This window comes from Trichomonas vaginalis, chromosome III, assembly GCF_026262505.1.
Source record: "Trichomonas vaginalis G3 chromosome III, whole genome shotgun sequence".
In the NCBI taxonomy this organism is placed as follows: domain Eukaryota; phylum Parabasalia; order Trichomonadida; family Trichomonadidae; genus Trichomonas; species Trichomonas vaginalis.
The window spans coordinates 20,090,579-20,112,031 of record NC_067205.1 but is presented as its reverse complement, the minus strand read 5'-3'; the positions used below and the strand labels follow the sequence as shown (position 1 = coordinate 20,112,031).

Below are 21,453 nucleotides of genomic sequence, written 5' to 3'. Positions count from 1 at the left end.
TACATAAATGAGCTTGAAAGAAGTATTCGAACAACATCCATGGAGGTCTTTTAAGAAGTTCAATGAAGCTGCAAAGAGTTGGGGATTTACTAACAGAGCTGAAGTTAAAAGGTTCTTTGACAAAAATGTTGTACATCAAACAAAAATAAACCCTTACGACTACTTTTTACCAATTTACTCCAATACTCCTGACGCATACCAATTTGACACTCTCATTCAAAGCAGAAAAGGAGGACATAAACCATTCCTCATCTTCATAAATGTTAATACTCGCAAAGCATATGCATATCCAATGAGGAATAAAGGAACTCATGAAGTTTTAAGAGTTTTACAAAAGTTTGTAGCAGAACATAGCCCAAGTACTTTAACATCAGACCAAGACAGTGCATACCTCAGCAATGAAATCACAGATTTTCTCATTAAGCATAACATAACTCACTACACTACTGAAGACCATAACCATAACATACTCGGTATCATAAACCGCTTCATAAGGACATTAAGAGATTTAAACCAAGAGCGAGACTTTACTGAAGAAACAATGAAACATTTTCTCGAAGTATATAATTCATCAACACATTCTACAACAGGACATACACCAAATTCAATGACACAACAACAAGAAGAAAAGTATATACAAAAGAAACGAAGTCAAACACAAAATATCAGAAATTCAACACAATTTACTCTCATTCCTGGTACAAAAGTTCGTGTAGTTCTTGACGACAAACCGTTGACAAAGAAACGTTTAAGGTTAAGTCGAAATTATTATATAGTAGACTCTACGCAAGGTAATGGATATCTTATAAAAGCTGCTGACGACTCCATAGCATTTTACCCTCGTCATAAATTAGTCGAAAGTAGTAATGGCAAACTTGCTGAAACCATTGACGAAGCAAAGCGAGGAGTGGTTATTGAAATACTTGACTACAACATAAACGATGACACTTATAAAGTAAGATATGAAGGAGGCGTTGAAGATGTTATACCATCTAAGAACTTGAGAGAGTCAAAGCCAACTCATCTGGGACCATTAGAGCGGGAGTACTGGAAAGATAAAAACATGCCAGAAAGAATAAGAAAATTCTTCTAAACTTTTTCATTAGATGTAAATCAGACATGAATGAGAACAATCATGGAATTATTAATGTTTTCATAAATTTACACCAAAAATAAATTTAGGTGAAGAGGTGACATCTCACCTCTTTTTTCACCTCTTTTCTCACCTCATGAATTTTCATGAATTTTATATATTAATGTTTTGTCATGATTTCATCGTAAATGTTTTGTCGAAACTTCTTCTTCGTAATGAGCGTAAATGACCCAAAAATAAATTTAGGTGAAGAGGTGACATCTCACCTCTTTTTTCACCTCTTTTCTCACCTCATGAATTTTCCCGAAATAAAAAATAACGCTAATTTTATTTTTATTTATTTTTTTATTTTGTATAAAAGATATGATTTCAACAATCGGCACAACAACAATTCAAGCCGCGAACGGCGGGACTCTGTCCACAACAACAGCACCAAACTCGTTAGTCATGAATCCTACGTCAATGTTAGTAGAGATGAAAAACTTCATTCCTTCTTCATATACTTTCGAAACAAAAATCCAGAAGATAAAGCAAGAACTTTTAACAAGTAATTTAGACTGTAGTGCGAAAGATGAAGAAAATGAAGAATATCTTTATGAAATGCAGGACATTATTGACCATTTACCCAAATTGCCTGAAATCCAACAACAAAAACTCACTATTCCTGAATTCGACGAAATTGAAGTCAAAGCAACTGACTCAGTAGAAATAAAGAAGTTCATACGAAAGGTAAATTATGAATTCCTTGGTTTTCATTGCAACCATAAGGTTATGGACAAAGATTGCGACATGGTATATAAAAACATTTCTGACATATATAAATCTGAAGAATTTAAGACCTACGATAACTTTGTTTCGTTAGTTGCAAAATGTGTTTGGGAAATAAGAGATAAAGATAGAAGAGGTAAGGTATGGAATGAACAGATAAGACCCGCTATGTTTGAGTTAAAGAAAACCATTGACGCCTTAGTTGTTTTAGCAGGTAAGGTTTCAGAATATAACGCAAAAATGAACCCGCAATGTTCTAAATGTAAAGCAGCAATGAGGAAATATAACTACTCAGTCAAAGAGATAGAAAGAATGAGAAACGACTATGCAGACTTAAAGAAAGAAGCAGAAAAGCCAGCAGAAGATAAAATGAACATGTTAGAATTTCTGAACAAAAACTATCCAACAGCAGAAGATTTCCTTCTATCTGACGTCAAGAAGAAGTATAAAGAAACCTTCGGTATTGTTAAAACTTTTGACATACTGACAGAAGAAATAGAAGCTACGAAATTGTTTAGGATTTCAAATATACATCGTACAATTCATGTGAAACGTTTATAAAATAACTAGGGTGAAAAAAGAGGTGAAAAAAGAGGTGAGATCGCACCACTTCACCTAAACATTATTTTTATTGAATTCAGCAACAAAATTCTGAGTAAAATAATTTTTAGGGCTTGTGTCAAACCGTTGAGTTTTCACAAAATTTAAAAAAAATAACGTTTACCATGTGAAACGTTTATAAAATAACTAGGGTGAGAAAACAGGTGAAAAAACGGGTGACATCTCACCTCTTCACCTAAATTATATTTTTGGTCAAAGCTTCCACGAGAGAAAAGATTCCTCATTCGCTAAGGATTCCAAAAATGAAAAAATCATTGATTTCGGCTGAGAAAAAACAGTAAAACCCTTCTTCCACGGGAACAAAGAAATAAAGAAGAAATAAAGAAGAAATAAAGTAAATTTTTTATTTATTCCCGTGGAAGATAGAGCACTTTTATGACACTTTTTATTCACGACAAACAAGACAAATAAAGAAAATAAGAAAATACGGCGCTGTCGCGGTTCGAACCACAGACCTTGACCCCTCCATAACACCACCTTAGACCACTGTGCTACGTAGCCTGTCGACATAAGATTTTATAAATTGCATATTTGACGTAAATTTATTTCCATTTGACTTCCCACTGCATAAGATATTCATACGTGTTTGTAAGACATTCATTAAACTTCTTTTCTATTGCATCTAATCTTGCGTTATTTTTTTCAATAACTTGTCTGTATTCTTCATCATCTCCAGCAGTGTTTGGGTCTTCACGTTTAAAATATTCATTGTTAACCAATTTTTTATCTACAAATTTTATTAGTGTTTGATTCACTTCGTTATGATAACGGTCATATTCTTTCAATACGTAAGTGAAGACAAAATGCGTCGTACCTTCAATCTTAAAGCTTAAAGAACTTTCAACACAGTTTTGAGGGTCTGTCAGTGCGTCAATGAGATAGTATTCGAAGTCAGTCAATAATCTTTTTAAAGTCATTTCATACAGGATAAAATTTAATGTTGTGAAGAAATAGTGTTTATCTCAGAAAAAATAAAGTTAGTTTTTTTTTATTTATTTTTTTATCCTGTATGTAAGAACAGTAATGTCAACATTAGAGAACACAACAATTGCTATCGTTCATGAAGCCATAAATGAAGAATACGAATACATACAGTATAACAAACAATTGAGACTCATTCGTTCTGTCAAAGACGACATGTACCAAATGCAAAGTATTTTGACGGCTTGTTTTGCTCCAGATACTAAGCTTCCTAAAGACTGGTTTAGGAACCAAAGCACCATAGAACTATTAAGTGAAGCACAGCGAGACGTACTTTTTTCTGAAAACAGTGAAGAACAGCGAGTAGGTAAAAAACCCCAGTCGCCAAAACTCTATGAAAATCGTGAAAAATTGCCAAACGGTTTGAGAGGATATTATGTTCATAGACTTTTAGTAAATGCAGTTGCAATGTGGGCTTCACCACGTTATGCTTGGAATATTTACAAACTTCTTGACGAACTTCACAGACAAGAACGTGGAGAGATGGAAAAGAAACTTCAAGCAAAAGATGAAGTCATTGAATCCAAAGACAAAAGCATACAGAAAAGAATACCACGTTCAGTACCAAAAGGAAAGGAAAAGAGTTATAAGTATATGATTTACGCTGAAGAGTTGGAGAATGAAGAAGATAAAGATATGGTTATGTTGCATTTAGTCAGAAGAAACAACAAAAGCTTTTACGACCTTGCTAAAATATATAAATCTGACAGAAACTGGTTCTATCGTGAAAACTTACCGATTTCAATGACACCGAATGAGCAAATAAAGGAAATTGTCAAAAATACTCTTCCTCAAACACACTATGACATCAAAGGTTGCACAATACTTACATTCAAAGAAGACTTACCATTGTTAAAGGAAAAAATAACAGAGTATTTCGATAACTTCAAAGAGGAAGAATGAAGTCACGACAACATTTACGAAGAAGTTATGACAAAGCATTAACGAAGAGAGAATGAGGTGAAAAAACAGGTGACATCTCACCTCTTCACCAAAAATATATTTTTGCTTAAATAGCTTCAGGGTCAATTTCTTCAACCATTTCACTTCCTTCGTCAATGTCAATAGAAGCTTCTTCAACCTTTGGTAAGAACTTTTGTATGACATCTTTGTTCGTTATTGTCTTCAGAGATGAAGGATAATATTTCACATTTATTTCACCCTTCTTATATTCTTTCTGTTCGGAAAGATTTAAAGCAATACTGAAGAAGTCAACGTTAGAGTTCTTTATAATAGTATAATGAGTATCTTTGACATTCACGAAGAAACCCTTTTGTTTCAAAACTACTGCTAACTCTTGTGAAGTATAACGTTTGCGGTCAATGACAATAGCTAATGGTCTGACATACTGACCAAACTTAGATTCTTTCACAAACTTCTTGTTAAAGATAACATTAACGTTTGAAGCATTATTGAACTCATTCTTGATGGCAGTAGCGAGAGCATTGTATGAAAAGAACTTGCAATCTTGCATGTGTTTCATTAAAATAAAAATATTAAATTATTTTGAAAAATAACTTTAAAAAATCTAATCTAATTTTTTCAAAAAATATTTTTTTATTTCCTACTAAAGATGTATCGGAAGTTGTCTAAGTTAGAACACTCGGAAATAAAACAACTTCTTACAGAAGCTAATATAGATGTTGCAAAACATTACGCGACAAACAAAAAGCACTCGCTGACTTCATTAAAGACTACAATGGTGCAATAAGTTATGATAGAATTCATGAGTTCATAAAGCCGCAACGCGGCGAGGACGAAGTCCATGCAAGAGCATTTCCTTTAAATGACATTGCTATTGACTTATATCATAGACGTTCAGTACCTCATGAAGTAAGAAGAGAAATGTTTGACATAACAAATGCAAACGTTGGTGAAACAAGAAAGAGAGACGACACACTGAAACAACAGAGAAGAGAGATGTTTAAAAGTGCTATAGAACAAGTTCGCAAAGCTAACGATGTCATTCGTTCCATTGACGACAAACCAAAAGAAGGTGAGAGATGGTTAAAGAAAGATGAAGAGAATAGGAAGAGAAATGTGAAGTCAGGCAATAGACTCATTGACTTTAACATCGAAGCTTTAGATGAACCAAACAGAGACTACTTACACAAACATTTCGGTAAGGTTTTCATGAGACTCTTAGAGAAAATTAAAATAAACTCCCAACAGAGATGGATGGTATGTTATAAACTTGGTGGAAAGTATGAATGTTCTACGTTAAACCTCAATAATATTGGAACATTACTACATCAGCTCTTGAAGGAGAACTTTATATCAGAGATAGAAGCAAATGCTGCAGGTATTGTTGAAATGCACTATGACTTCTTCTTGACAAACATAAAGAATCTTACTGAAATAAAGATGTATGATTTAACAGAATATGAAGGCTTAACGATGTCAGATGTAAAGAAAGGCAAACCAAAAAAGAGACCATATAGAGATGAAAGCACACTGACAAATGACCAGAAAGCCATTTTGGAAGCTCTTAAGCAAACAGGAAACCCAGCACTTATAGAAAGCTTTTGGAAAGATAATGGTGAAAAGAAGTTTTATAAGAAGAGAAGCGGTCAGTTCTGGAAGTATCTTTGCACATTACCTATAAATCTTGAACGCTACCAAATCTTCAATGAACTGAACAAAAGAACTGCAACACTTATGACAGAGGACAATTGTTTCGTTTATGCTTGCATTCAGGCTGGAGTAAATGAAGAAACTATTGACCACATGAGAGAAGTCATTCGTGTTAGAGACTTTCCTCAAAGTAAAGTACAAGAAATTTCTGACGCAACAGGTATAGCATTTAATGTTACCATTGGTTATTTCAATGACTCAAGACATAATGAAATAAAGAGATACATACCAAAAGAATGTGAAACTGTTCGAACTCTTGACTTACTTCTTGTTGAAGACCACTACATGCTAAATGAAAGATTACCAATGACAACATATTTCGTCAGAAATATAAAGAAATTCTCAAAGCTTGTGGTGGAATGAACATTGAGAAACAAATGAAGATTTATACAAAGAGAGAAGATAAATATGTAGTTCGTTATGATAGAACAACACCGTTATGGGATGTTATGAAAACATTGTGGGAGTGCAAATATTTCGAACCTATTTCTTATGGAGAACTTTTCACATATACGACTGACTTATATAAACAGAACCTTGCACCATTTAAAGATTTGACATATGCTCCAAAGTATTGTGTACAACTGAAGAAGAAAGCAGAGTCAAAAGAAGTAAATAAAGCTAAATGTAAATTCATTCCTGAGCACGTTTTCTTTGCTGACTTTGAGTGTAGTACGGATGGCTTTCATAAAGCTTTTAACATCTGTTATGACAGTGAAGATGGTTCAGTTAGTGAAAGCATTTGGGGTCAAAACTGTGCAACAGAATTTTTGGAAAGACTTCCTGACAAGAGTTTAATATATTTTCACAACCTCAGTTATGACATAAACTTCATCTTAAGACACATGACAGAAGTGAAAGGAACTCCCATCATTAAAGGTTCACGAACAATGCAAATAACTGGTTTATATAAAGGACGGGCAATTATTATAAAAGACTCTTACAGTGTTATAAATAAGAAGCTTAAACTATTTCCTGCTATGTTTAACTTACAAACAGGACCGAAAGAAGTATTTCCATATAACTACTACAGCAGTGTTTTGTTAGCAAATGACAACAGAACTGGTGTCATTTCTGAAGCATGTAAGTTTATCCATGATGCAGATACATTTATGAAGAACATAGATTCCATCAAAGGTTGCAGAATAGATGAAAACCACTTCGACTTAGAAAAATATAGCACGTTTTACTGCAAACAAGATGTAAGAATTTTAAGAGAAGGTTTTGTAAAGTTCCGCAATGACTTATTGAAAGAGTTTGATTTAAACGTTTATGACTACGTTAGTATTTGTTCTATTGCTAACAAATTGTTTGAGAACAGAGTATACTTCCCGAATGGAAATCTTTATGACCTCTCAAATAAACCAAGAGAATTTATTTCGAGATGCATTCAAGGTGGAAGATGTATGTTGTCAGATAACATGAAACAAAAGAGCAAAAAGAAACTCATTGCTGACTTCGACACTGTTTCATTATATCCTTCAGCTATAGCAAGACTTTATACTTTAGAAGGTATTCCAAAAGTATTGAAGGAAGAAATGTTAAGCACAGAGTATCTCATGAGACATTTATTCGATGATGACCAAAAGGAACCCATTGGTGAAAAGTTTATGTCTGGCTTCTTTGTTCTCATTAAGATAACAGAGATTGGTATACCCAGACACTTTCATTTAATAGTTTGCGACCCTGAACTAAATCCAGAACTTAACGTTCCAAGAAGTTCAAACACTTGCTGTCTCATGTATGTTGACCATATAACATTACAAGACCTCATAAAATATCAAGGTGTCAAATGTGAAGTGTTGCAAGGATACTATTACGATGGAAACAGAGATATGAGAATAAGAGATGAAGTAAAGAAGTTGTTTGAGTTAAGGTTAAAGTATAAGAAAGAAGAAACCCCTTACAAGAAATTATAAAACTCATTCTGAACAGCATTTATGGCAAAACTATTCTATCTCCTATTGAGTCAAAAATAACCATAGTAAATGACAAAGATGCTATAAGATATGCTATAAGAAATTACAACCATATAGTGAAGTTCGAAGGTTTGGATGGTTCAGATAAAACTATTTTCAAGCTAACGAAAAGCATTTGCAGACACTTTAACTTCTGTCCACTTGGTGTTAATATTCTGTCTATGTCAAAACGTATTATGAATGAAGTATTCTGTACTGCAGAGGACATGGGACTTCAAATCTTTTACCAGGATACCGACAGTATGCACTTATATAATGAAGACATCCCAAAGCTTGCAGCAGAGTTTAAGAAGAGATATGGTCGCGAACTTATAGGAAAGAACCTTGGTCAATTTCATAGCGACTTTGCAGAAATAACACCTGGAAAACAAAGTTTAGCTTATAAAAGTATTTTCTGTGGAAAGAAGACCTACATAGACTTACTCACGAATGATTTAAATGAAGTTGCATTTCACTGCAGAATGAAAGGCGTGAAGCAAGATGTTATTGCTTTAACCGCTAATGAAATGTTTCCTGAAGCTATACAATGCTATTACAATGAAGATAAGAACATTCACATACCTGTTGGAACATATGACAAAGACTCTGAGTTCAGTTTAATGAAACTTTACAAAGCACTTTATGATGGTCAAGAGATTGCATTCGACTTATGTAAGTCATGTCAACCTTGCTTTGCTGAAAAGTTCAACTTTTCAATAACGACTAAAACAAGCTTTATTCGTAAGTTGAAGTTCTGAGGTCATTTTTGCCGCTAGCGGCTTATTTTTGTCAGCAATGAGGTCATTCGTGATAAAAATAAAGCTAGCGTAGATTTTACAATACTGCGATGGTAGAGTTTAAGAGTTGTGCTTCAATGTAGAGACAGTCCTTATGGTCTGGAGGTAAGAACACTGGGCATTTATGGTCATGAGTGGAGAACATGTCTATCCAAAACTCACGATTGAAGCCAGTTAATTTATAATATTTAGGGTTAGGAAGTGGTGAAGTTCTTGTATGACCAATGAACTCATTTTCAACGCCTTTGGCTATATTAGAGTAAAGTATTGCTTGCTTTCTATCCCAAATGCCAGGTGTTACAATCTTTGAAAATTCATTTTTCCTCGGAAGCATTGCATCATAATTGAAAACATTCTTAAAATCATCACTTGGTTCGGAGATTTGAAATCTTATACGTAATGGATTTTCTTTCTTTTTAGCGACTTCATTGAATGGTGAGAATACAATGAATTGACAGTCATGAGTTCCATCTTCATTTTCATTAAATTCATAATGAAAGTCTATAAGTTGTGGCTGACTACCTTCTTCTTTCAGTTGTGCAAGAAACTCACGTAAAGGCTGTAAAGTTTGTACTTCAATGTTGAACTTTTTCTCGAACATCTCATTAAATGAAATCATACATTGCAACAATGTTGTATCGTCTTTAAAGTATTTGTATATGTGAATGTTTTGGGCGCTTAAAGACTGTTCGTCATTTTCTATCTCGACTTGAAGTATAAAGTCAACCTTTCTGAAAGCACGTGTTATATACATAGATGTTATGCCAATGTACTTCTCTTCATTTATGTTCACAATCCAGTCTGTTGGAAACTTAAACGTTACTCTGTTCCCCTTTATTTTGACGTCAGGGTTTTCACTACTGAACGCAACAGATAAAGGTATTTGTCTATACATTTAGTTCGGATAAAAATAAACCATTTACTCTTTCTTTGCTTCAGCTTCTTTGCTTTTGTTCAGCTTCTTTGCTTTCTTGCTTCTTCTCTAGCTTTTTTCGCCAGCAAACGTGGGTTCTTCTGTCTTCCAGCAGCTAATGCAGCTAGTTGTTTTTCACTAAGTTTTCTCTTTGGTCTCTCTGGCTTTTGTTCTTGTTTTTGTTCCTTCAGTTCGGATAAAATTTGCTCACGAATTTCTTTCTTCAATGCTTCAACATCTATGACCCCTTGGGTCTTGTCCGTAGGGCTTGTCTGAGTCATTTGACTGCAGATAAAAAACTAAAATTAAAACTTTAACCGATGTAAAATGAGCTTGTCAAAATCAGAGCGAGAGTCTATTATATTAAATGACGCAGAGGAATACAACATCCTTTCTATTATGTAAGTCAGAGTAAAGATGGTAAAATATACGTAAGAAAAAGAAAGGTTCCATTAGCGAATGCAGAGAGCGACAACATTAAGGTGCATGGCAAGGGTGAAGTCCACGAAGCCCATATAAAACCTTCTGTTCAAACTGAAAAGTCAATAGAACAAGAAGAAAAGAAGCCAGATGTACTTTCAATAACGAACCAAGAGCTTATTGCAAAGTTCGTGAATTTCATTGAAAAACAAACCGAGTCAAAGAACCCTGACCCCCAGTGAAAGAAGTTGAGACAAAAGAGAATGTACAGTTCATTGAAAATGTCAAGAAACAACTTCCACCACGAATGCCAAGAAGAAGAGTGAGAATAATGAAGTAAATAGATATTTTTATCTGAAGTAAATACATGCAGAACGAACAGTTAAACGAATTTACTCCAGCAGAGCATATTCATCAGATTCGCTCATATTTCGATATCATAGACAATGCAGTTCAAATTGGTGACACTAATAGAAAATATTCTGACGCAAAGATTCCATCACAACCTGGAACTGCTAAAGATAACACATGGGTAACATTCAATCTCTCACCTCCTGGTGAAAATATGTTGGACCTTTACAATACATTCATTACGTATAAAATGGAAGGTCAATTTATTGTAGATAAAGAAATTGGTTCAGGTTCCAATAAAACAAACCCACCAGGATTTTGGATTGGTTTCGATGACGCTTTCTATGCAGTTGCTGGATATCAAATCCTTGCAAATGGTCGTATCGTATATTCTCAAGACAACGCAAGAGAAGAAGCATATATAACTTCAAACTCACAAACTACCGAACAAATAAAGAAAGTAGATGTTTTTCAAAGACTCGACATGAAGATGTATGGAGTCATTCGGGAACATGCAGAACAGGACAAATTGTTAGTGGTCCAATTACAGCAGGAAAATCATTTGATTTTAAGCTTCGTTTAAGAATTCCTGTTAGAAGATTCCTTCCATTAGAAGCTATTCGATTTATTCCAGCTTTTGCAGGAAACATTCAGCTTAAAGTAAAGTTCAGTAGCGACGCCTTACAATGCACATCTATATCTGTAAATGATATCATTGCTTTCAATCCAACTCTTAAAGTTGCATTTGCTTCAGATTCAAATCCACCGACAAATAAATTTGTTCCATGGAATGAACCATTCACTATGATAACGAAGGCAGTAGAAGCTAGTGGAACAGTTACTATTACAACTGTAACCCAGCAACTATTTCGAACAAAGATGGATTTTAATGAATGTTTCATTCATCCAAAGTCATTCTCTTTAGACCCTAACATTTATACAGAACTTGTAGAACATTATACAAACGAGGCTTTATGTTTTCCTGTTAAAGTTATGGATTGGATTCCTATGGACGGTTCATTCTCAAAGAATACAGATAGTTCAAGTGCAACATTTACAGCAGCTTATACGCCTATTAATGTTAAAAGTATTTGGGCACTATTTAGAAAGAAAGACAACTATTATGTTAATTTTGAGAACCCTAAGTTTAAATATCTTCAGCTTTCCATGGGAGCTTATGGAAATATGCCTGCAGAACCTGAAAAATCATATGGACCTGTATTTTATGAAATGGTTGCGAACGCCTGCAATACAAACAATGATATGATAGGATTTAATGAAGATGTTATGAGGTCATTGGTGGATGATGGTAGTGTGGAACATAAATGGGATAGCTATGACAACACACATTTCTTATGTGGTTTTCCAACAGAAGTGGACTTTTGCTTCCAACAAGGTCAAACATCTACTGCTCCAATAACATACAAATTGTCTGTTAAAGGACCTATTGAACTAGCAACTGAAAACGTACCAAAGCCACTTATTGGATTTATGAGGGATTGTTGCTTTGCAATACAAGTAAGACAGTCAGGCATCCCAATAATAAGATTAGATGACTATAACTTAGCCACAGACGACAGTGAGGAATAAAGGATGAACGTTTATTTTTAAAGCTTATAAATGAGTTCTTCTTTAAGCTTTCGTGAACCTTCACCATCTGTGAAACAAACTTTACCAAACGATTATGGAGCACCTATTGAATATTTCTTACGAGCTGCACAATGGCAAAGAGCAGTCTCACCAAGGTTAGGTGTTCCACCAGCTCCTGTCAAAAATAGCATTTGGTCAAGTCCTTATATAAAATATGGTCTCCCACTAGGTTTGCTAGCTACAGCAGGAGCAGTTATGATGTTGAAAAGAAATAAAGCAAATGTTGTAAATAATACTGAAGTAGCTGAAGTTAAACAAACTCCGACACCATCGCCAAAACCAACGCCTTCACAAGCAAAACCTTCAATGACTCCTGAACCTATGGAAGTACAAACTCCTGTTCAAAAGTCAACTCCTAAACCGACTCCAACATTTAAACCAGAACCTACTCCTCAAATAAATCGTAAAACTCCTGCGTTTCCTTACTGAAAAAATAACGTTATTTTTATTTAATATTAAAATTTTTATTTGATTGAAATGACGACTAAAGTCACTGAAGCAATGAAACAAAAGTTTTTGGTAGAATACATTAAATCAGGAGCGGTTCCAGAAGGTTTTTACGTTCATACTATGAAGGATGGTAGAGTTCAGTTTAGAAAGATAAAGCAACCATTAGATAGAGAAGGAATTAGAAAGATTAAACTTCATGAGGACAACATTGCTGAACTTAAGAAGAAGTTAGAAGAGTTGGAGAAAGGAAGAGAGTTATAAAGTAATGAATTCAACGGGTGAAAAAACAGGTGAGAAAACAGGTGATATCTCACCTCTTCACCTAAATTTATTTTTGTGCTATGTTTTCATACGTGTGAGGGTGGTGATATCATTAATTTTTAAGTTTACTGAAAATTTTTATTTGGATGTAAATGACAGAACAAAAGCAACTCATACAAATCGAAAAATATAACAAACATACATTTAAACATTTATTCTTCCTTCCTGAGCATAACATGTTCTTTACACTTCATCCTAGACCAGTTGACTTTTCATTGACTGTGTATAAAGATTGTCATGGTAGTTTTATAAAAACTTATGATGATGAAGGTAAGTTAACAAGACTATGCATTTCAAAACTTGAGAAACTTTATGACTTCAAGTATGACTACAATAGAGTTAACATTGACGATGAAGATATAGAAGAAAATTTATGAGAACGTTTATTTTTTCATTAGTGAGTTCGTTAGTGAGGTGAAATGGTTGGCGGCTTTGTAAATATTTAAGGTTAAGTTAGTTTTTGCGTTCATGTTGTAAAATGTACGTTAACGGTTTTGTAAAGTGTCAAATTCACAAGTATTGGGTAAGGTGGAACGCAGTGCCACCATACCCAAGACTGGTGTACTAACTAGTGCCCATCCTTAAAGATGTTTTCGACCAAGATGCTGTGATAGTTCATGCTTCATTTTCTGGCGCCCAAAACTCTTTCTTATGCTTGGCAAATGACTTTTACGAAAAACCTACAAAGTTATACGAACCACCAAGTGGAAGTATTTCAGACTTTCAAGTATGGTTTACTACAGATGGAAGAAAAAGAATAATTCCATTATACCATGCGTTTTACTTAGAACTTAGTTTCATATACAACTACTATCGAACAGTAAAAATATAATTTTTTAATACGGTTGAGGTGTTGGATTTGGTTGCCAACTTGACTGTGGTGTAGGTTCAGGCTGTTGTATAACAGGAGCTTGTTCTTCTGGTTCGGGGTCTTTAGGTATAATACCAACAAACTGACCTACTCTTTTACCAATATTTTTGACTCCGTTCCAAATTCCTTTTCCGACAGATTTTATTCCATTCCATATACCTCTTCCAACTCTTCTGAAGAAGTTTCCAATACTACTGAAGAAACCCATTTTACTAGTAGTAAAAATCTAATGTCCGCCTAGTCTCTTACGTTTCCCGTTGAGTTCCATAGCATTCTTTAACTGGAGCTCATACATTCTGTTTCTCCTCTGGTAGAAAACATATTCTGGGTCAACTCCTGTGTTCGCGTCATCTGCATAAAGTTGTTTATATCCCACTTCAGGGTTTGTATAAAACTCTTTCCATCTCATATTTGCATACCATGGTGGCAAACCTAACGCAGCGTCATTTGACATGGCAGTTTGCATTTGTACATCTGTTGGCACTTGACCATAGTTTGCCATTGCAGTTTGTATTCTAACTTCATTTGGAATATTCTCTGGGTTTGGTTGTCCAGGTTGCTGTGCATTCGCTAAGTTCTGTGCGTCCATTTAATATTAGATAAAAATATCTCTTACGAGTACATATACTGAACATTTGCAGGCATTGGTTCATCTTCATATTCTCTGTACTTTTCTGCCACGTCAAATAAATAAATGACACAATGGAAAAAACCTAAAACTGTTGCATGCTAAGTTCAGTCAACGATAGGAATTGAGGGGAAATTAATCGTCGAGGAAGTACGATTATGTAAAGTAAAAAATGTTGTGGGATTTTTAATATTGTATATAATTTTATAATAAAATTTTTGTGAGACATTTTAAGAAGCACATATAATTTTTTGAATTTAAAAATTAAAGTAGTGTTGAATGAATTTATTGATTAATTTAATACGGATATTTCTCAAAATTAATCAAAAATAGGTTTTCAGAGAACTTTTGAGATATCTTTTCAAAATGTCTTTTTGAAAATATATAAGTATTATATCAAATTGAAAAAAGGTATTTATCAAAATTCTAAATTCTTAATAAAAAATAACTTTTCAGAGGATTGTGATTTTGAAAGCATGAGTAATAAGTAAAAAATATCTACGATTTTAATGAGGGAATTGTTCCTTATGAGGTATACATTATAACTATATACCTCATAAGGAACAATTCCCTCTTGATAGCTGGGAAAACTTTCTCTGAATAATTATCATTTGGAGAAAGTTTCCCAGCTATCTATTAGAAACTAAAGGCTGTGAGGCACTAATATATAATCAGTGCCTCATAGCCTTTAGTTTCTTATTAAAAACGAGAAAACTTGTTCGAAATGATAAACAATTTCGAACAAGTTTTCTCGTTTTAAGGAGGGAATTGTTCCTTATGAGGTATACAGTATGAATATATACCTCATAAGGAACAATCCCCTCTTGATAGCTGGGAAACTTTCTCTGAATAACTTATCATTTGGACAGAAAAAGTGACACTTTACATGGCAAAAATAGAGCCTTACTTTTGAGATACTTGAGATTGAAACTGAATCTTATGAGGCGGTGATCTTGAATCACTACCTCATAAGGTTCAGTTTCATATAAAAAATTTGTTGCAATTTGTTATTCTTTTGCAATTATTTCTTATAAGATTTTACATCTTTTAGCGGGGAATGTTTGTTATTATGTATATATTATAAATATCTACACGATAACGAACATTCCTCGCTAAATTGCTGAGAAACTTTGAGGAAATGTCGAACAATTTCTTCAAAGTTTCTCAGATTATATAGATCACTAGAGTCCCCTAGGCACTGATTCTGGTTTCAGTACCTTGGAGGCTCTAGTTCTCTAACGAAACTGATAAAATGTTTTTAAATTTTTGGATATTGCTACCTGTGAAGCACTGACTTCAAGTCAGTACCTCACAGGTAGCAATTACATTGAAAGATGGGAGAAACTTTGTCCGAATGTTAAACTATTCGGACAAAGTTTCTCCCATTTGTAGTGGAGATGGAAGGCTTTGAGGTATATTGTATTAATATATACCCCAAAGCCTTCCATCTCCACTTGAAAGTGTCCAAACTTTGGGTTAATACTTTGCAATTAACCCAAAGTTTGGACACTTTCGAGAAGGAATTGGAGGGTAAGAGATATACATTCATATGGTATATCTCTTACCCTCCAATTCCTTCTTAAAATGGGAGAAACTTTGTCCGAATGTTAAACTATTCGGACAAAGTTTCTCCCATTTTTTGAAGGAATTGGAGGCTATGAGATACTGATGCAATGTCAGTAACTCATGGCTTCCAATTCCTTCCTAAAACTCATAAAAGTGGACATTACATGCATATAAAATTTGACATGTAAAGTCCACTTTTTGTGAGCGGGGATTTGACTCCGTCAAATCCCTTTTTCGTTTACGAGAAAGCCAAATTCTCTCAAAAAGTTAAGTAGGACCAATTTTTTATAAAAAAAATCCAATTTCATTATGAATGTTAATTAATTTATATAATTATTGAATAAAAAATTTTCTTTGAGATTATGAAAAGTTCTTTGAAAAGTTATTTTTTCTCATTTTTAAATATTGTATTAGCCTATTTATTTATAATCCAAATTAAATAACTTTAAATTCAATATTTAAAGAATAATTTTGAAGGAATTGAGTTACTTCCCCCGACGATAAAATTGAGAGGTTTACATTTTGACCGAACTTAGCATGCAACAAAACAAGTAGTCCTATTTCAAACCACATTTACTTACTAATAAAATTTCTTTATTGTGACACTTTCTCCAGTTTATAGGACCTCTCTCATATTCTATCTTGTCATATATAAACTCATAGTCATGTATGTCCTCTAACCATCTCATAACGGTTTCCAAACCACTTTTATCGGATGTAAAGTAAAAGCATGGATGGTTATGTATAACGTCTAAAGTTTCTAAAGAGTCTCTCAAAGTCCAGTCTACTTGGTATTGAAAATCCCATGTGTTATAGAACGGCGGGTCCACTATAAAGAAAACATTTTCCTTGTCTTTATATTTTTCATACAACTCTGTCCAATGACATCTCACAAATTCTATACCCTCAATATATTTTTCTATGTCCTCTTTGAAAACATTTGTATAGTTAAGATATAAAACTTTTGACATAAGTGTTTCAATGTCATGAACTCTTATAGAACCACTATATAATAGTCTAGCAGATATACTATCCCAGTCTATATATTCTGCTTTTTTCAAAACCTCTCTCACAATATTTTTCTTATCTAATGGTATACGTTCCATCTTACCTATAGGTATCTTTTCTTTTAACTCTTTCAATATATTGTTTGTGTCTGGAATATGTTTGAGACGGTCCATATAGTTGTCGAAGTCATTGCATATAATCTTTGAGTCAGGAAATACGGTATGACATAAATGGGATATATAGAAACTTCCACCGAACAAATCTACAAATGTTAGACCATTCGGTAGTTTCTTAAGTTCTCTCAATATAATATCTTTACATCTACTCTTATTTCCAAAGAACGGTAACGGCGGTTTTGTAAAATTCATTTATATATAATAATAAAAATGTTTTTACCCGAAAAGTGACAGAAAAGTGACAAAATATGAAAATATATATAATTTGTGAAAAGTGACAGATTATATAATGTTTTCGACCCAGAAGCAATGGAGGAGGAAGAAGAGGAGGAGGAAATACAAGACTCTATCCAAGAAGAGTCCTCCGAATTCACACCAGAAGACTAACAATTTTCCGAATAAAAACTTCATTTATACTAAACATCTTCGGGGCTAGAGGGCGCAACGCGCCTGGAAGCCCCACTCACCTGACCTAAACATTATAATTTAATTCACAATGATTGAGATAATTTTATACTAACTACCCCGCATACAGGCCAAATGGCCCCGAATTTAGAAAATAGCTTCTATGCATGCTTGTGAACAATGTTTATATGGACGCTCAAGAAAAATTATCTGCCAATTTGTTTATAAAAGATGTTATAATTTGAATACATTTTAAATTTTGGAAAAAAATAATTTCTCTTATTAAATTTTGATTTTTTCAATATATAGTTATATTATCAGTAATTTAAATCAATAGAAATCTTTTATTTTATATATAAATATGGAATATTTAAGTGATATATAGAAATTTTAGTTCTTCACAATATTCATTTTTTGATCAGCGGAAAATATGCATGATTTCATGCATTTAAACTTCACATGAAGTTAATATAAGAATTATTTGCATATGGAATATTTTAATGATAGTATTTCGCAGAATTAAATCATAATCTATTTGGATAGTTTAAATAAGGTATTTTATTCGAAAATGTATAAATTATCTACACTATCTAAGTGTTAAAGATTCATATCTTATATAATACTCATATATTAAAAATAAATTTTTAATTATCTCGACAAGTTTATTAAATATACAACAATCATACGTATATTAACAATACAAAACAGAAACGCACACTCTTTTTGTGGTTCTGCATAAGTCAGTAAAAAGATATACGAGTAATTTTTTTTTTGGCTGATAGGTTTTGTATAAATCTGTATTAACAATAATATACAAGTTGAATCTGTATATATTATGTCTGTGAATTGAAAATTCACCTGTTTAAAAAAAAGTTATTATTTTCGAAATTTAACATATATATATTTGAGTAAAGAAAGATGTGTTTCTACTAATACTAGAGTGATGCTGTAAAGAAGAAGAAATGATAACATATGCGATGTTAATTTCGTTATATCTTTTGTAAAAAAGTGATTGCTAGAAGTAGGTTGTGCTTGAATACATCCAATATGAAGTGCTTTTTCATATGGGTATAGCTGATTGTGAAATTATAAAGCACTTGGTTCTGGAGGTAGCCATTAAAAATGACGTTAAGCAAAAAAAAAATACTCGAGTATTTTTAAATTATGAGTTTTGCACTGAATAAAATTCATCAAAAATTCTAACTCGTCCTGTAGGTGCATCACATGTGCTTGTGCAGGATATGGATTCTGATTGAAGATATAATTTTGGAGAATGTGTCTAAACTATTTGACTTGTACATAGAATGATTGGGAATATCATGATGATATCTTTTGCAAAGAGTGCTGTTGGTCATTAATATTTCTCAAGAATCACATAACTACCAACATATAAATAACATTATTTAATTATGCATGTGATGTATAATAAGATTATGCTGTGATTTATCTATGTTATCCTATATGAGTCATGAAATATGAAAAACATCACAAGAATTTATGTTTGTAACATTAAATGCATATGGAGATTGTCCCATTTCCATAATATTATGTTTGAGGAACAGGATTAAGATTATTTTTAATGTCCATTATCTGAGATACTTGTACAGATATCGTACCTCAGGTGAGGAACAATGACTTAAAAGATTGTAACAAACAATCTTTCAAGTCTTTTGTTGACAATCAACATCTGAATGAAGTCTTTGTTCACCCACGGGGAAAATCACCCACGTTAATATTCTATTAATCATTGAACGGAATTAAGATAAAAATGGTTCAATTAGGAATGATCTTGATTTATTTTCATTAGCTAACCTTTCATATAGATCTGTTTCAGAAATATATCATTTAAAAAACTGCGCTGATAAGATCTGATGAAAAGGTATATTGTCCATTTATTTCATCATAGTTGAGTAGGCATTAATATTGAATCCGACAAGATTTTTCTGAAAAGATTTTTTAAAATATATTTAAGTTGCAGATATTACGTATTTTGTTGGAAATAATGATTATATCAGATGATTAGAATAAAACTCTCGATTCAAATAAATAAATTTTTAAAAATACAAACAAAAAAAAAACAATAGAACATACAAATTCAGTCACTTCGATAGAAATGGCTGGATTATAAACAAGTTAAAACATGGAAAATTGCAAGTTAACCATGTTTTTTGGAAAATTAAATTTTTGAGTTGTAATTAAACAATAGATCATCATCCTGACTCATGAAATCGTTGATATTGATGCCGGAGATGAAATCAAACTTAGGATGGAAGTCGTTAACATTAGCGTTTAAGTGTGGCTGTGAATCTGTCTCTTCAATTGAAAATGTTGAGACGGTTTTCTTACTCTTCGTTGTTGATGTTTTCTCATTCCAGTAGTAGAGGCGATCCATTGCGAACGAATACCACTGAGAAGAAGAAATGTATTTATTAAGCTCCTGAGAAATAGAGAAACAATGACCACGGATGAGGATGTTGTCATTATTATCATTGTTGCAGACTTTCTGGATCTCATTTTCGAAATTTTGGATAATTGACTTCTTCAGCTCGCTGATATCAAGTGATGACTTAATAAACTTGACGACTGCGCAGTGGAGCATGGAATTAGTCTTCTCATTGAAGAAATGGTTCTTCAAGTTCTTAATAATTTTTGTACAATTTATTGTTGGAAAAGTTGTGAGATACAAAAGCGCCAAAACCTTTTCTTGTGTAAAGGGAGTGTCTTCGCAGCAGATATTAATACAGAACTTTGTGATCTTATCATTTCTTGCGATTTTCGTGGAAAGTTTAAGAACATTGATTGGATAATTATCAATCAAAACCTCGAATACACTTGAGAGATCAGCGGAAACGTAGTTTGGATGTAAAAAGTTGAGACAGATCGGTATGAGAGAAGAATTCCTTTCATCAATGGAAGATTTCTTAATGATAAGATCCATATGTTCATCTGTAATTGCTTTACCGCATGTGGCCCTTAAAATGGATGAGAAAAGTTTTGTTGTCAAATTTGGGTTAACTTCGAGGAGGCGATAAAAGAAATCCTGGACAAAGTCTTTCTGGAGGTGATGTAACAATGTTGGTAAGATTATATCTGAGTTATTCAAAAGCTGGTAAACATCATCTGCGAATGAAGCCAAAAAGTGTCCAAGAACATTTGAAAGAGCCCACATGCGATAAGGTGTTGATTGTGAGAAAGAAGAGAAGTACGTCTCAAAGAGGGAAGATTCTTTCAATAAAAATTTGGAGACTGGACTTTGAAACACGTTCAAAGCATCTATACATCTCTTGGATAAGGGAGATGCTTCATTGCTAAATGCATTATCGCATAAAAAGCTAAGTAAGTTGATGTCATTGAGATCAAGGCCATATATCTGATCTTCGCCGAGTCTAAGCTTGTGTATGAAATCTTCTTTATTAACAAGTTCGGGATAAGTGAGTTCTTTATTATCCATAGAATAGAACAATGATTGTTGAAAAAATCTGGTCTCAAATAATTTTTGCATAGAATTTTTTGAATTGGGAAAATTTTAAATTGAAAAAAAGATTCTAGGTTAGATTTACTACATTAAAATTTGTAAAAACAATAAAAAATTTTCGTACTATTCAAATGGTTTTAGTGGGGAATCGCTCAGAAATATCAATATATTGAACATTCAGATTTGATTTTCTAACTAAGATTCAAATTATTGAAAAGCAAGATCACCGCTGGTGGTCAATTTTGAAAGGTGACAACCATGGAAAAATTTCCTTGAAAATGATATTTCTCTATATGTATAATTTTGTTTTATTCACATCAACTTCGAATTCGGATAGAATTATTGAAAGGTTCAGAAAGAATTTCTT

At 33.1% G+C, this 21,453-nt stretch overlaps 12 protein-coding genes and 1 pseudogene across 13 annotated transcripts, besides 3 other annotated features; 7 read left to right on the top strand and 6 right to left on the bottom strand.

The window, feature by feature from the left end:
* Nucleotides 1-13,527: part of a mobile genetic element that runs on past the window's edge.
* TVAGG3_0733600 (integrase core domain containing protein family) lies at nt 8-1,093 on the top strand (the record flags this gene model as incomplete). The annotated part of the gene is made up of 1 exon (XM_051244625.1): nt 8-1,093. The coding sequence occupies one exon, from the start codon at nt 8-10 to the stop codon at nt 1,091-1,093; it is 1,086 nt and encodes a 361-aa protein (XP_051091212.1).
* TVAGG3_0733590 (organellar and viral DNA polymerase type B) lies at nt 1,457-2,183 on the top strand (the record flags this gene model as incomplete). Its single annotated transcript, XM_001294870.2, has 1 exon — nt 1,457-2,183. A coding segment is annotated over one exon (727 nt), but the record flags the coding sequence as incomplete, so codon positions are not given.
* On the bottom strand, nt 3,025-3,399 carry TVAGG3_0733580 (uncharacterized protein; the record flags this gene model as incomplete). The annotated part of the gene is made up of 1 exon (XM_001281345.2): nt 3,025-3,399. One exon carries the CDS (start codon nt 3,397-3,399, stop codon nt 3,025-3,027), a length of 375 nt encoding a protein of 124 aa, XP_001281346.2.
* Nucleotides 4,058-4,366, top strand: TVAGG3_0733570 (uncharacterized protein; the record flags this gene model as incomplete). Its single annotated transcript, XM_051244624.1, has 1 exon — nt 4,058-4,366. One exon carries the CDS (start codon nt 4,058-4,060, stop codon nt 4,364-4,366), a length of 309 nt encoding a protein of 102 aa, XP_051091211.1.
* Nucleotides 4,473-4,946, bottom strand: TVAGG3_0733560 (uncharacterized protein; the record flags this gene model as incomplete). The annotated part of the gene is made up of 1 exon (XM_051244623.1): nt 4,473-4,946. One exon carries the CDS (start codon nt 4,944-4,946, stop codon nt 4,473-4,475), a length of 474 nt encoding a protein of 157 aa, XP_051091210.1.
* TVAGG3_0733550 lies at nt 5,597-7,437 on the top strand (annotated as a pseudogene). The gene has a single exon. A coding segment is annotated over exon 1 (1,841 nt).
* TVAGG3_0733540 (organellar and viral DNA polymerase type B) lies at nt 8,340-8,813 on the top strand (the record flags this gene model as incomplete). Its single annotated transcript, XM_051244622.1, has 1 exon — nt 8,340-8,813. A coding segment is annotated over one exon (474 nt), but the record flags the coding sequence as incomplete, so codon positions are not given.
* On the bottom strand, nt 8,890-9,747 carry TVAGG3_0733530 (uncharacterized protein; the record flags this gene model as incomplete). Its single annotated transcript, XM_001312098.2, has 1 exon — nt 8,890-9,747. One exon carries the CDS (start codon nt 9,745-9,747, stop codon nt 8,890-8,892), a length of 858 nt encoding a protein of 285 aa, XP_001312099.2.
* TVAGG3_0733520 (uncharacterized protein) lies at nt 11,341-12,126 on the top strand (the record flags this gene model as incomplete). The annotated part of the gene is made up of 1 exon (XM_051244621.1): nt 11,341-12,126. The coding sequence occupies one exon, from the start codon at nt 11,341-11,343 to the stop codon at nt 12,124-12,126; it is 786 nt and encodes a 261-aa protein (XP_051091208.1).
* Nucleotides 12,157-12,615, top strand: TVAGG3_0733510 (uncharacterized protein; the record flags this gene model as incomplete). The annotated part of the gene is made up of 1 exon (XM_001312101.2): nt 12,157-12,615. The coding sequence occupies one exon, from the start codon at nt 12,157-12,159 to the stop codon at nt 12,613-12,615; it is 459 nt and encodes a 152-aa protein (XP_001312102.2).
* Nucleotides 13,528-13,793: 266 nt separating the features above from the next.
* Nucleotides 13,794-14,036, bottom strand: TVAGG3_0733490 (serine threonine-protein phosphatase family; the record flags this gene model as incomplete). Its single annotated transcript, XM_001317948.1, has 1 exon — nt 13,794-14,036. One exon carries the CDS (start codon nt 14,034-14,036, stop codon nt 13,794-13,796), a length of 243 nt encoding a protein of 80 aa, XP_001317983.1.
* Nucleotides 14,037-14,054: 18 nt separating this feature from the next.
* Nucleotides 14,055-14,417, bottom strand: TVAGG3_0733480 (uncharacterized protein; the record flags this gene model as incomplete). The annotated part of the gene is made up of 1 exon (XM_051244620.1): nt 14,055-14,417. The coding sequence occupies one exon, from the start codon at nt 14,415-14,417 to the stop codon at nt 14,055-14,057; it is 363 nt and encodes a 120-aa protein (XP_051091207.1).
* Nucleotides 14,418-14,966: 549 nt separating this feature from the next.
* Nucleotides 14,967-15,307: a mobile genetic element.
* A 20-nt stretch (nt 15,308-15,327) lies between these two features.
* Nucleotides 15,328-16,268: a mobile genetic element.
* A 3,243-nt stretch (nt 16,269-19,511) lies between these two features.
* On the bottom strand, nt 19,512-21,131 carry TVAGG3_0733450 (uncharacterized protein; the record flags this gene model as incomplete). The annotated part of the gene is made up of 1 exon (XM_001317949.2): nt 19,788-21,062. The coding sequence occupies one exon, from the start codon at nt 21,060-21,062 to the stop codon at nt 19,788-19,790; it is 1,275 nt and encodes a 424-aa protein (XP_001317984.1).
* Between the last annotated feature and the right edge of the window lie 322 nt (nt 21,132-21,453).